At 32.9% G+C, this 14485-nt stretch overlaps 1 protein-coding gene across 2 annotated transcripts; it reads right to left on the bottom strand.

Annotated features, from left to right (window-relative positions):
* Window positions 1–2068: 2068 nt before the first annotated feature.
* Window positions 2069–13603, bottom strand: LOC124365153. 2 transcript variants are annotated; one of them, XM_046821106.1, is made up of 7 exons: window positions 13447–13603; window positions 13056–13262; window positions 10991–11124; window positions 8787–8892; window positions 7552–7640; window positions 3183–3380; window positions 2069–2493 (listed from the first exon to the last, which is right to left on the bottom strand). In XM_046821106.1, the coding sequence occupies exons 2-7, from the start codon at window positions 13243–13245 to the stop codon at window positions 2371–2373; spliced, it is 840 nt and encodes a 279-aa protein (XP_046677062.1). In that variant the 5' UTR covers window positions 13246–13262; window positions 13447–13603; the 3' UTR covers window positions 2069–2370. The 2 variants fall into 2 exon arrangements, with proteins under 2 accessions (XP_046677062.1, XP_046677063.1); XM_046821107.1 differs by having other exon boundaries at window positions 13056–13245; window positions 13447–13602.
* Window positions 13604–14485: the final 882 nt, after the last annotated feature.

Here is a 14485-nt window from a genome sequence, read left to right as displayed (position 1 = left end):
ACAAAATATATGAATCTTTCACCAATGTGATTAATTTCTAGATATGTTCAAGTATTTAGGTGATTAAGTTACAGTGTATTAAAATAAGGTAGGAGTAGGCCAAACCACGTGTCACGCAACAGGCTTCGCTGAGATTGCGCACACAATTTCAAGTCTGTAGTTCATTTGATTCTTGGGATGTCCTGCGGAGAGACATATTACAACAAATCAAACAGAAATTCTCACATCCCCAGCATAAAAAAGAGAAATGTGTCAGAAAACAGAGATAGTCCTTAAGTGCTAACCTGCCATAAGCCTAAATTAGTGACAGGCTTCAATGACGCTAAGTCAAAACCTAAAGATGGGGATGCACCACCGTAGCATTAATTCTTGTCTAAGTAAGAATAAAGCTTCGGGCAAAATTTAAAGTCTATAGGTAAGTTTCTGTTATGATTTAACTCTTGAAATATCTTGCGGATAGACAAACTAACAGACAGAGAGAAACAAAATCTTTCAACGCCTTTTCTAAATCTCAGCGAGGTGCCAAATCCTTACTTTTTGTTTTGTTTAATAGTCTCTAACTGGTTAAATTTTCACTTAAGTTATAGCCGTTCTGATATAAACCATATAACATGTACTTCCCAATCCCCAGCCTGACTGGGAGCTACAGAATATCCCTAAATCCCTTGTAGTTGTAATCCCCTTTGTAATAACTCGATAAAGAAGTTGTAAATATGTAATGCATAAGACAGATTCATAATTTTGAAAGATTAAATGTAAATAAAGCACTTGGACTAAGGAAACTAAAATCGACGCATTAAAACAAATCACTCGAGATACATTTTTTTTAAGTGCAAAATGATTTATCACTGTTGTTGTATACATATAATGTTTTATGTTAAGAAAGTGACATAAAAGGCACAGGAAGCAACACAACAGATTTCATGAGATAATAGAGAGACGCATTGCTCAAGTCACTATTCGAGGAAGAAGTGTTAACAAAAATGCATTTAATGTGATGCAACAGCATAACAAATAAAATAAAACTCTCTCATTGACAGACACAGGAAGCTATCTGTAAATACATTATACAGATAATTTCAAAATAAATACAACATCCTAAAATGTAGGATTGTAGACAAAAAAATAGCAAAGAAATATAAACCTTAATGTAAATTAAGACTAATCTTTGTTTAGTTTTTATAGTTAATGGTATGTATTTCCACCTGCTTCAAAGAAAGCGTTTCACAAGTACTAAATGTAGTTTCTGAAATAGTTAATAGCATATAATATGTGTAAAGGTTTATATTATTGTTATGTTTTAATAAAGTTCAAATTAAATGTACTCGATTACCACTATACAATATTAATGTGACATTTATTATACAAATATATGATTGATGTGATGTTTTTGTGAATTTTATGTGTTTTGCAACACTATATGGCACGAGGACCTCGTGTTGTGGTTAGCGGATTGGCAATACAGTAAGTTCCTCAGTTTTTTACAAATAAAAACATACCACTAAATACATAAACTTTTTGTTTTACGTTACAATGGCAAATTTAAATAAAAAACTTTTTTATCCACCTGAGGAAGAGATCAAAATGCAGATCTTGAAACTTATTGGAACTGTTTTACTTTACAATAGCAAATGTCCGAAAAAGATCTGTTGCCATCACTAACACTCTAAACAAATTTTAAACTAAGAATAGTAAATTAGTATCTACAAATATGATTGTTTACAGTATGATAAGATAATTTTAACGTATGTTCAGAAATCGATTCTTCGCGCACCTGAAATATGTACTTTAAAATACAGTACATTACGCTACTTCAACCTTATGGACCAAACGCTCCAGCACTACCTCTGTAACGTTGGATGTTTTGACAAGATATAGTATAAACAATTCTGCGTTTAGTATGAGTTGGTTTAACCGAATGTATATTTTTTGCTGAACTGTTTTAATAAATAAAATACAGGAACACATCAAACATATCAACATTTCATATCAATATCAACCATAAATAATCATCAAATTGTTAATGAATTGTATGGATATTAACTTTCAATTGCCGATAACTAAGAAGTCGTTTAAAAATTGGAATATGTTTATTTAAACAAACATTACTAACATCACATCGTTTTATAATACACTTGTATTAAAGATAACGTAGGTAAAAATAAAAATGACACGTTGTATTACTTGATTATACGTATTTAAACTGTCTATCGAAGACATATTCAAGTTCCCTTTACGAAAATATAAGCTATGAAAACTGTACAACCTTTTTACAGTAAAAGAAACAGAGATATACAAAAATACCATATTAGAGGAGCATAAAGAGAAGAACTTATGTAAAACTTAAAAAAAGCAATTTAAAATGAACATTTATGGACTATTTGGGGCAAGAATTTGTAGGTGATCACGGAGAGTCTTTAAGTACTTCTTTGTTGTCTCGTCAAGAGAGGGAATGTCAAATGGAGCTCCTTCCTCTGGCATGATTGAAAATATCTGAAAAAGACAAAGATTAAAAGTTATATTTTGAATATCTATTTTTATATCAATCTATAGTTGATTGTATGTTTGCACTAACAAATCTATACAGTGAGTATTAACTACTTTGTACCAGAATGTATGTTATGTTATAGTGGACTTCAGTCATGTTGAAGTGTGATGTGGGTTAAAATGACTACTTATGAAAATGATCAATCTTTTGCTGAGCGTTAACGTGAAATCGGACTTAACCACAGAGTGTGCTTTGGGTGTTTCACTGTTTCTGTGCAAACGGACTCTGAAAACTTGAATGAAAGTGTAAGTCACCGTCTATTTTGAATGTAAAAATGGTAAAGGCAAAGAATGTCTTGTTTTAATAGGCGAGGTAAGGGATAAGAAGACAATTAACCTGGAGACCAACTAAGGTGACTTCCGAACCACAACGAATGGCATGGCAGACGGAATGCTTGCAAGGATAGAATCGCTCAGAGGTCAACCACTTCTGAATGTCACAGCGGTATGTGGTGAATATCACTCACATTGTATAATATCTAATAAAGACAATATTTCTCCTAAATGAGTGAACATGACATCTGACTAGAAATGCATGATCTAAACATCACATCTGCTATGGAGTGAGTAATCAAAAAAATAAATTCTCAGATGACTCGTAAAATATAATCTTAAAGTATACTGATTTATCTTACTCTCCCATCCTGTAGCGGCACGTTGACTGTGGGAATATCCTCGCATGATGTGGCCCCTACCATTAGAGGACTACCACTCAATGAAATGGCCAGTTCTCCATGGAGAGGACGTCTCATCACAGTGATTGGAGTTTCACTGTAGATCTTGGGTGTTATGGTTGTTCCGAGTGGAAGGCGCCTGGCACTCAACAATGGCGTCTTTAGACAAAATATGGATTAAGTATTACCAAGCAGTAAATTTACACATTAAAAATGTAATTTTTAATTTAAAAGTATACTAATATTATCAAATTACTAATGTTATTATATATTTAAAGTACATAATACCGTACAAACTACAGAGCAATCTGAATAACTTATTCTCGAAGAACAATAGAGCATAATAGAATCATACAAGTTACATTTGGTTCATGCTTGCAAGAGATGTGAATTAAAATTGAACTTTGTTAATAACTTTAATTGAGATTTGGAAAAGTAGTAATTTATTAATATTTAACTGGAACTGTTTTATTGAGAATTATTAATTGGAAATTAATTGAACATTAATAATTGTTTGAGAGAGTTGTAATTTGAATTGTAGAGACTTGAAAGTTAAGGTTCAAACAGTGTAAAGAGAAGTTTAAATTTTTATTTTTGAATTGTGAGTCAACTTAGAAGTGAACTTTTTATTTTAGTTATTTCCAAGTGGTATTTGATTTTTATTTTAAAACTTTATTATTTTATTTTAGAAGAGAGGTCTAATTTTTAGTTTGATATATTTGATTAATATTTTTATTTCTTGCCAAAGGAATTTTTTAAATTTACTAAAAGGTTTGTCAATTCTTTGTGGAAAATAGAGTGATATACATTCTGAAACATTGAACTTATTAATTTGCCAGTTTAAAATAAATCCATTATTTTTATTTGGAACTGTGATTTTTATTTTAGACAAACTAGATAATATTTGATAGTTAACAAATTTAGTAATAAATTGTACTGAATATTCACTAGGAGCTTACTAATCAAAAAATATTTTATATCGTCTTGGATGTCTCATTGATAATTTAAATACTAATACTCTGGAATATTAATATCAACAATCCAAGTCGTTATAACATATTATGTAAACGTTTAAGAATGCGTAAAAAGTAATACTCATCATCTCTTACTTTCCTTTACGAATTGTGACGAACTGTCAAGACGTCTAACCATAAATATATGAGTTCTCCAAGAAGAATACTTGGTTTTGTACTGATTTTTATTTATTTAAATTACGGATATTTATTGAGAATGTAACAGTCAATATCTTGTCGACACGACCTTTGTAAAAGCAATACTGACATTTTTGAAATAAAAACTATTTGAATTGACATAATGACAATGGATTTAGAATAATATGTTATCTTCGAAACGTAACGATAAGTAGAAAAAAAATTAAGGGGAGCACTTCGCCCTATCTTCGTAATGTTAACATAGGTACACTTATCTCAAGAACTACTTGAGGTATCTTCATAATTCTTTTTTTCATTTAAAAGAGGGCTTCTAGGGGAACACGTGGAACCAAAAAAAAAAATTTTTTTTGGCATTATACCCTAAAAGTTATATATTTTTGTTTTAACGCTTGTTCAAAAACCTATATAAATATGTGTATATGTATGTATATAAATATTGAACTCAGTGAAATGTGATGTTTTAGTGGTTCCACATATGTAAAACAGTGCTACAAACATACAAAAAAAATTTCATATTCCTACCATTTGTAGTTTTTTGAGAAAAATGTACTTTTTGTATTGAAAACCGCAACTTTCGGAAAAAAAAACACAAAAAACGGAAAAAATACTGCTTTATTACCTTTTTCAGTACATTCCAGGTGCATAGGCTGGCTGATCTCCTTCCTGCTCCTCATATTCATCCTCCAGACTTCTTTTTAGTAAGTTTTTCTTCTGTCTAATTTTTTTCTCTATATCTTCTTGAGCTTTCTCTGCCTTCCAAATTCGCCGCCGGTCAAGCTTTTTCATTGCTGTTAATAAAATGCTGCCCTGGTGACACTCCTATTTCTTTGAAATACTTTTGCATTTGCCAATGTAGCCATCATTAAAAGCTGTAACAGCTTCATATATGCCAAATTTCAAAGTTTTAATCTCCACAAATGTTCTTTTAGGTATGTAGGTCCAAATGACATTGTTGAGGGACTCATTGGGATTTTGAGTTTTTCCCTTAGTACATTTGCCCAGTAGAGTTGGATTGGCTAGATCTTGAAAAAAATAGGTTTAATAAATGTCATTAGGTTTTCAGGCAAGTGAAAATGGCTGCCATGATCATAGTTTTCATTGGATTTTTACGGCTTTGCGGTACTTACACCAGGTTTCTTCATCATCTGGACATAGTCCATGTTGAGGCCTCTTCATTAGAAGACATCACATGGAAAAACTCTGCCCAAATGGCTTTTTTCATGTCTTCAACAGAGTTTTGTGTTGCGTCTAATTGCCAATTCCGTAGTATTTTTTGGAGCTGAATAATGGCAGAATCTGTTAGCTTGTTCTTGCCGCCAAGTCGTGAGCCGTCAGGGGGAGTGTTTTAGTCTTAGCTTTTAGATTTTTTAATCTCGATCCCATCCGTTTCTGGACATGGCCTATGCATTCTATCTTTGTTATGGCAGTATATCACCATAGGGCTTGGCTTCGCATACACTGGAGTACGCCTTGCTGTCTCCATCACCAAGGTATTCAAGGTAACGAGCCTCATACAATGCCTGCGAGCGCTGAAAAATTGCGACTGCTCCAGCAAACTTCCATGGCTTCCACTAGAACCTTCAAAGTTTGCGATACAGCCATCACCATGCGTGTTGTTTAGTCTATTAGTGCATCTGCAATATTTAGATAAAATCTCGATGTCTAGGACCTTACCGGTTGATAAAGATGTCACTTGATACCACTCCATTTAGTGAAAGGTGACCCCGCTTCTGCCATGAGCCATCAGCAGCTATAGCGAGGTCTCTGCAACCATCATTATCCGATACAGCTTCTTGCACAGCACTTTGCATTGACTTCTTACACACTAACTCAGCAATTGAACCCAAGTAATGCTCATGTTCATGATATCTCAAAGGCGGAGGTGTAAGATTCATAAAAGCGCAAATTTTCTCCGCAGCCACTCTACCTTTGCCTATGTTACGCATAGCATAAACCAAACGAAGATTTAGGTCATAAAATGTGTTAGGCCTATCAGACTTTGCTTCATTCTGATTAGTGTTAGGCCCTGACTAATTCAGAGTTTGTCACAGTAATAGTGTTTTCACAATCAGAACAGCTGACTATAATTTTTTGATGCTAGGCCTACAATGTGTTTTACTTTGTAAACAAGTTGGCCATGGCAATTTTTACACACTGAAACGTTACTAAGAGAGCCTCATTCAACAATCCTATATTAACTATACAGTTTTCAGACTCATCATTTTCATTCAATTGGTACTGTTTCAAAAAAGGACTGACCTTCTTAGAAGATGCACTTTGAGGTCTTGGCCTATCCACATTTGGAGTATTGGTACCTCGATTGTTACTTGATCCTGAGAAACTAGGCCTAGGACTAGTTGGAGGGTTATGTTGATTTCCTTTGAAAAACGCGTTTCTTGAAAGCAGGCTTTTTGAACGTGGCATTATAAAATTCACTACACTTATAACAAAAAATACTCAGAAACTCTCCACTAAACTCACAAAAAACCATAATCATTTACGTAATTTTCACTCTCTAAAACAGAAATGTCAGTAACCAAAACATGTATGCTACCTAGGTTATAAGCAATGGTTATAAAACAGATGTTTTTGTTGGTTAGTGTAAGTTGTTGACATAACAAACTGTCACTGCCAAACCCAAATCATGAACATGACTGCAACGAAGTAGTACTATAACAGCACCATTCAAAGTGTGACTGCTACAGGCCCGAAACTGCCTGCAGGCCTATTTAAAAAAAAAATAAATATTTCGGACACTTCTAGTCATCATAAAAAAAAATTTAATACCACCATTGTTATCGGGAAATTCCAAACTTTAATAAAAAAAAAAAAAAATTTGTAATTTTTGAGATTTTTTACGAAGTGCTCCCCTTAAGTAAGTATTGATAAGTTTTAATTTTTTTCACTGGTTTAGGCATAACAATCATTTTTCCACTCACTGTATTTTGCATAAATTGAATTTTTCTATGAAATTAATAACACCATGTTCATCTACTCAATTAATTTTTCTACGTGTTGCTTCTAAATAATTAGTACTGTCACTGCTTTGAAAGTAGTTCATGGAATAAGTTTTAATTATAAAAAAGTGCATTTACAAGTCAATACGTAATCATAAGTTTAAACATGGTACTATTTAATATTCTAAGAGCCGTCAGCACCTTAAAGACTTCAACTTGAAGAGCTGGACCTGGGGCTGTAGCCAGTGGAAGTTTCTTTGTGGAGCTACGAGTGTTGACCTTTCGAGGTGCTAAGGGCAAATGCACGTTTTGAGAAAATATTTTATTTGTTCTGAATACATTAGTGTTGATCAAATGAACGAAAAAAATATTGACTAACTACCATACAATTTCATCCAGACCTTGTGATGAACTTTTCGTCTGAGCGTCATACGAACTATGAGGCAACATATTAAACGTTGCTCAGAGAAGTATACTTTGGTTCAAAAGTGACTATTCCCGGTCATTGTATTTTTATCGATTTTTTGTCTACAATGCTACTGTACTACAATATTAATTTTTTACTTCTGGTATTAGGCATTTAAATGGTTAGAGTTGCGTTTTCCATGTTTACCAGAACAAGAAGGTCAACTTTTCTCAAATAGTAACTACTTTCGGCCATTGTAATCTACTTCTGGTTAAAACATTTCTGGTGCCGGTATTCTGGTGAGAAGATAATAATAATATATGGTGTTAAAATTCATTACCTTTTTAGGACAGCGGGCAGCTGGTAAACATAATACAGTTCTTCTAGATTTTAGCTCCTATGGATGGTTGAAACTCACGAAAAATCTGTTTTATTCTGTTCAAAGCATGAGGCACTTGTGTCATCGTAGTAGGTCATTGGGATTTTAAAAACTAAAATGTAATTCTTTTAGGGTTGTAATCATATTTAACCCCTATGGGTTAATGACGCTCATGAACAATAGTTTATTCGTCTTCGAGAGTATAAGACACGTGCGTGTCAAACTTTAGTTTTCTAAAACAGCGGGAAGTTGGAAAGCAAAATATAGTTCTTATAGGGGCTGCAACCTTACTTCAGCATTACGGTTGTTTGAAATGTACAAATATGCTTTAGTTTTTCTTTTTGTGGTATACGAGTGCCAAATTTCAACTTTCTGGGTATAGGGAAGTTGGAGAATTATTGATGAATGAGTGAAGGCTCTCCTCTTTATACATTGCTATCAAGTATCTACTTATTCAGGAATTAGTTCTCGATAATATTTTGAAAATATACTAGATGATAATATAGTGATATACTCCCTTTTCGCGCCTTCTTTCACACATAGTAGTGTTCTAGTCAAAATCATAATACGACTATAGGACAATTACTAAAATAATGGAAGTACGCTAAATTGTATGGCATATTTTCGTAATCAAATCCTACTATAACTTACTTTTAAATTGTTTCAGTTGAATCGTTTCTGTAGATTTACTAGATGCTGATTGGCTGATATTTAAATCAAAATTTGAGGTCATTTCTTGTTGTTCTTCCAAGTTATCCTTTAAAACATATAATATATTATTAAGAGGCTATTACTAAAACGTATAATATTTTAGTAAACGTTACCTTAGGGAAAGAATTATATGGTATCATGTATACAAAACCTGGGGGTATATTGTTCAGATTGGCAATATGGAATTCACATACGTTACAATTTTCAAATGCCTTATAATTACCTCTGCGGTCATATAAATATTTCTCAGGGCTGTTTTGGTAGGATTGTGGACTTAGTTGTGTCAGTGACGCACATAGAAGATTATTTTGGGGTTAGGGCTGACATACTTTGTGGTTTCGGAAGTATATAATATCCTCAAAAATTAGGGGCTTTAACACCTCATAAATGTATTATACTCTTAAAAAGCTACTGGGTGCAATTGTTTTTTTTATTTAAAAATTGGAGGGAGGGTTTAAGCTCCCCTTATACACCCGTGTGTTGTGTTGCTGGGAAAACATTCATTATCGTTCATTACCCGCAGACCAGAAAGCTATGAACTAGATGTTATATCATTGATTTTTAAACAAATTGCCATCAAGAGATTGTTATTCAATTGACAACTATCAATTTATTAATGTTAAACCAGTTCATATAGTTTAGGCTAAGGGTAGTTAGAAAACTGGCTAGTCAGTTATTACTACAAATAAATTCGTGATTTAATCTGAAATAAAAATAAATATCCAAGCATATTTCACCATGCAATCGTTGTAGTTTTTCACCATAATGGCTATTAAGAAATTCATAAATAGTGTAGTATTCTAAGGCGATAGAGAAGTATTATTAATAAGGTTGTATTCTTAGTAGTTTCAACATTTTCAGATTAGGTGGGAGTTTATTTACAATTATTCATTTTGCACAGTTGTAATTCAATTGTTAATCTGTAGAATAAAATGTGTGATTGTCAAACCATAGTCATAGTTCACGTCAATTTACATTTTACAACGAAGTAAGGATTTTGTGTATGTGGAGATAAATATTTCTGAATCATTCGCACGGTTCTCTTAAAGGAGAGACCACCAAACAAATATTTTAAATTTATTTTTATTTGAGTAGATTACAAGTTCCTTGTGAATAGTTTGACGCGTGATAAAAGCATACCCAAGCACTAAAACATGTGTAAAATATTTCACGATGGCATGTTTTAAAATATTTGTGAATTCCACTGCTGCCCTTTCACACACTTACTATGGTGTACATGCAAAAAGGCAAAGGACAATGGAACCGAATGTCAGTACAAACATAAGCCAACACCAAAGCCAATCATGGATGCTATAACATCAATCTACAAAAAGATTTATCCAATAAAGTTTTGTTACGGAAGTGTTTGCATGGCAGAATACAAAATGCCAATTAATCTTTCAACAACGTCATGTGGACACAAATACCTAAAAATATATTTGTGGAAAAGAGAAATACTATAAATAGAAATATAGGATGCAGTAATGACAATGATGGCAATGTCTCCAGACTGAAAGTATTTAAAAAAACGTGGTGCAAGTGAAACTGCCAAATGCGCTGAAGAAGCAATGATCGGACTCGAAAATTCCATGTAAGGAACACAGAAATTGCTGTCCTACTTTTCACAATGGAAGGCAGGATAGAGAAAAGAAGAAAGACACTACTCACAGAGAATGCAGACAAAGAAAACATTATAAACCTGGCAGCTTTAAAGATAATAGTAGATGTAACTTGATTTGTAAATTCATTTTTGACTTTTTCGCACTTTTCTTGGTTTTTTTTTTCAAGAACTAGCAGGTGTAGGGACATGAAAGTTTTATGCCATACTTAGGTAAGTTTCTAGTTGTTGTGGATCCTCTTTAGTAGTAATAATATTAGTAATAATTACGAATGTATATAATTTTAGACTTATAAAAAAGAAATAAACAATATTTCATATCTATTAACTAACTTTAGACTTGTGTTAGAGTATTGAAAGCGAGTCGTTGTAAATAAAATGCATCCATCTACAAGGTGTGAATTTTATAGGTTACATATTTAATAAATTTTGAGAACTTAGTACAAACATCAAATTTAACATGCGTGGAATTAGGAGGACGTCTTCCCTTCTGATTCTAAAACTTAGTCTAATCGTATCAACTTGCCTTGTGTATATCTCCGTGGACGTTTGATAGCTTGATAACATTTGGAAGCTGCTGAAGTAAATCGTATATCATGTTTTTTACTTCTTCACAAGCTTTGTTATAAGCAAGGTTGTGTTTGTTTATTTGAAGGTCATCTGAAACAACATTTTAAGATAGTTATAAAAAGGTGTTATTACTATTGTCCTAACAACATTATTACTCCTCCATAACATAACACTCTATTCATATTAACCTAATTTTCTTTAACCATATTTGTAATAAATGTCGATCTAAAAACTTGATATTTGTTAGATTAAGTCCTGATACGCCTGGATATATTCCAAATGGACTGAGATATCGATGTACAACCTTTATACTTATTAATATACTTTTTTGGATGATACAAAATCCCCCTTTTTAAAGTGGAGAACGGGGGTTAACTTTAAATTTTTTAATTGAAACACTTATCTTGAGATAGATAATTTTAACGGCCTATTAAATATAGGAACACAATGACATGAATAAAACATCTCTATGACGTTCCTAGCAAAAGTTATGGGCAAATAACACCTTACATCTCTCTTACATTATATATTATTTATAATTAATTATCGTAAACATTTCTAAGCGATTGTGAGGCAGTTGAACACCATGTGAAGTTAGGTTTACTTGACATGTCTCCATTTTAAAATTTCACATATTCGTTATCTCAAGAATATTAAATTTTATAGTATGTATTAATTATAAAAAATAGTTATGGCATATTCATAAAATGGCAGGGTTCCCGTATGTCTGGTTTAAACTTAAATACGCTGGATACAGCAAAACCCACTTAAGACACTTAAATCTGGACAACCGAATTAGTGTCCAGGTACGGAATATCACTGAACCCAATTTATAGTGGGGTGAAAAAGGCTGGTCTAGTTGACTGAAGAGGATGACTGTTGGAATGAGCGTGGATACTTTAATAATAAATACTTTGAAAGCTGAGCATGAGGGATTACGGCTTCCCTTGCCGCTTTGACAGGAAGAGGCATAGAAGAGAGCTAGCACTCCTTCTTCTAAGGACACTACTGAGATAATGCCCGCTATCCCTCATCATGGGGCTCAACAGGAGGCAGCCACTGCCTCCAACCTCACTAGTGTGTAATATATGACAATGGCAATTAATAATATATCAGCCTACACAGTGTTTTCTTTTTCAAATGTTGTTATTTGAAATGATACTACTCAAAATATCTATTAAACAGAATGGTATTGCTCTGTTTGCTATAGACGAGGCTTAGTGCAATAATTTGCTGCAAAATGTCGATGTAATCTTATGATTGAACATTTCCTTAAATAAATGGCCACACTTCCGCTTTTCCACATTCATATAATATCACTACATCAAATACTTCATCCGCGAAAAAAACGAAAAACCGTCTCTCTATGGGTTTGCAAATTCTTTATATTAAGATGTTCTATTCTTGAAAGATTTTTGGATCTATAAAACTGATCTTTTAATTAAAAAACGATCTCTGAATAGTCATACCATTACTCATAAGAACAAATTAACAAATTTAAGATTGATTTATAACTCCTATTTTCGATTTCAATGTAACCCCGCCGATATTAATTATATCAACACTGAAAATAAATTTTGAACAAGGGCTTACTTAAACAAAATATTGAGGTAAAAAGTACAAAAATGAAACGTTTTTATCCTAGCGTACATCTGTATATTGTTTTGTTTTTCACAACTTGCTCAAAACTTCAATAGAATTTAAGACTTTCGCTGCCTTGACTGTTGAAAGTGAGAGACTTACTTTTTGATTCTTTGTACGTAGGAATAGTCTGTTCTGGCTGTAATGGTTACGATGGTTGTCCCATTTATAGTACATATCTACTATAACATAAAAGTATTTATTACTTAATAAGGAATGAATGTTTTTTTCTTTTGTATGGCAGCTATATTCCCTTAAAACACACAAGTATAATTCATTACTTTGTAGGGTACTTTTTAAATTTGTATATACATTGATTTTGTTAATCATTTGCTGGAAAGTAGTACTAAAACAATTACTATTACCGTTGCACTACTCACAGTAAATACTGAATTCTTCATGGAAACATTGCATCGACTCGTACTCATTAGCTACAAGTTCCTTTGCTGACAAAGGCGGCGCTTCATGGCTATCGGAATGCAAATTCTCGTTGGAAACAGATGCTCCACCTAGATTGTGTTTTTCATTCACTGAAGACTTCTTTCGTATTTGTTTCGTCCTAGGCATCATCTACAGCAACACTATCACTATACAAACAACCGATATATGTGAGCTACTGCTAGGGCAGTTGATTAATAATCCACTGCTATTTGGCGTGGAAGTAAAAATAATTGGTAATAATTATTATTAATATTGGCCCCATAATGACAAGATAAAAAGTTAACTAATAAAACTAGGCGTTAAGTATTAACCTAGTTTTGTAATACATACCGTCTACGTAAACTAAGCCCTAATTGATTTATAAACTGCTTTTGCAAAACCATAAACATCGAAATTCTCAAAAATACTCAAAACACGAAAGCTTGTTTATTTTACAGTTTATGTGACTATGATAGTACAGTTATTTTTAATAGCTCTGACAATTATCAACACATGACTAATGATTTTGTTTTTGAAACAACGTAGATCAGTCTAGTTGCATACATAGAGTTATAGTTGTTACAGCAAATGTTTTTGGAGTAGCAAAAACTATAAATATGTACAACGAATACAACAAGGTAGGAGTACGCCAGAATACGCACGCGCATGTGTGTGACATGCAAAAGCATGGTTTCGCTGTAGTTTCATGAAAATCAAACATGTACGGCTAATTTTGTTTTGGAGAAATCCTACGTACAGGTGGACAGACAGGCAGATAGACAGAAAAGAGACAGACCAACTGACCAATGTAACGAGTTCCATGAGTGACAGGCATCCTTGAAATTCAGTCAAATCCATGGAGAGAAATTCACCATCATCAAAGTTCACGATGTATATGTAAGAAATAAAGTTTAATTAAACCATTTCATACTTATAGCTCAATCGTGTTGAGATATTCTGCGGATTGTTAGGCTTCACTGATGCTCAGCCAAATCTCGTGTGTAGACATAGAATAACTATCTACCTAACTTTTGACTATGTAGAAATGAAGCTTCATGAAAATTTAAAGCCTACAGCTTATTAGTGTCGAGGTGTCTTCCAGAGTGATAAGTCATTCTTACTCTAAGCCAAATCATATTGGCGCACCGAACTGGATATTGCAAATATAGAAATAAAGCTTCAAGCAAAATTAGAGTCCATACCACATTTACTCTTCGAGATATCGTATGGTATACAGACTTACAGTTGGCCGGAAAACACATATAGGAAGATTTTTTAAAGCTACTTGAACAGTAAAACGTTAAATATACAACTCAATCAGTTCTTGATATATAATTTAGTAAGTTAGGCCTCGCTTATACTAAGACAGAACCTACAGAGGGACTTGCTC

Source organism: Homalodisca vitripennis, chromosome 6 (genome assembly GCF_021130785.1).
Source record: "Homalodisca vitripennis isolate AUS2020 chromosome 6, UT_GWSS_2.1, whole genome shotgun sequence".
Taxonomy (NCBI): Eukaryota; Metazoa; Arthropoda; class Insecta; order Hemiptera; family Cicadellidae; genus Homalodisca; species Homalodisca vitripennis.
The sequence above is the reverse complement of the archived record's forward strand: the minus strand, read 5'-3'. Positions and strand labels throughout refer to the sequence as shown.

What these genes read in the sequence shown, in the direction of transcription:
- LOC124365153 (XM_046821106.1), bottom strand. Translation starts at nt 13,245, where the DNA reads ATGATGCCTAGGACGAAACAAATACGAAAGAAGTCTTCAGTGAATGAA. An exon ending in TCCACGGAGATATACACAAG is followed by an intron (nt 8,893 to 10,990) that starts GCAAGTTGATAC and finishes TATGTTTTAAAG; the next exon opens with GATAACTTGGAAGAACAACA. An exon ending in TGCCGCTACAGGATGGGAGA is followed by an intron (nt 2,494 to 3,182) that starts GTAAGATAAATC and finishes TGTCTTTTTCAG; the next exon opens with ATATTTTCAATCATGCCAGA.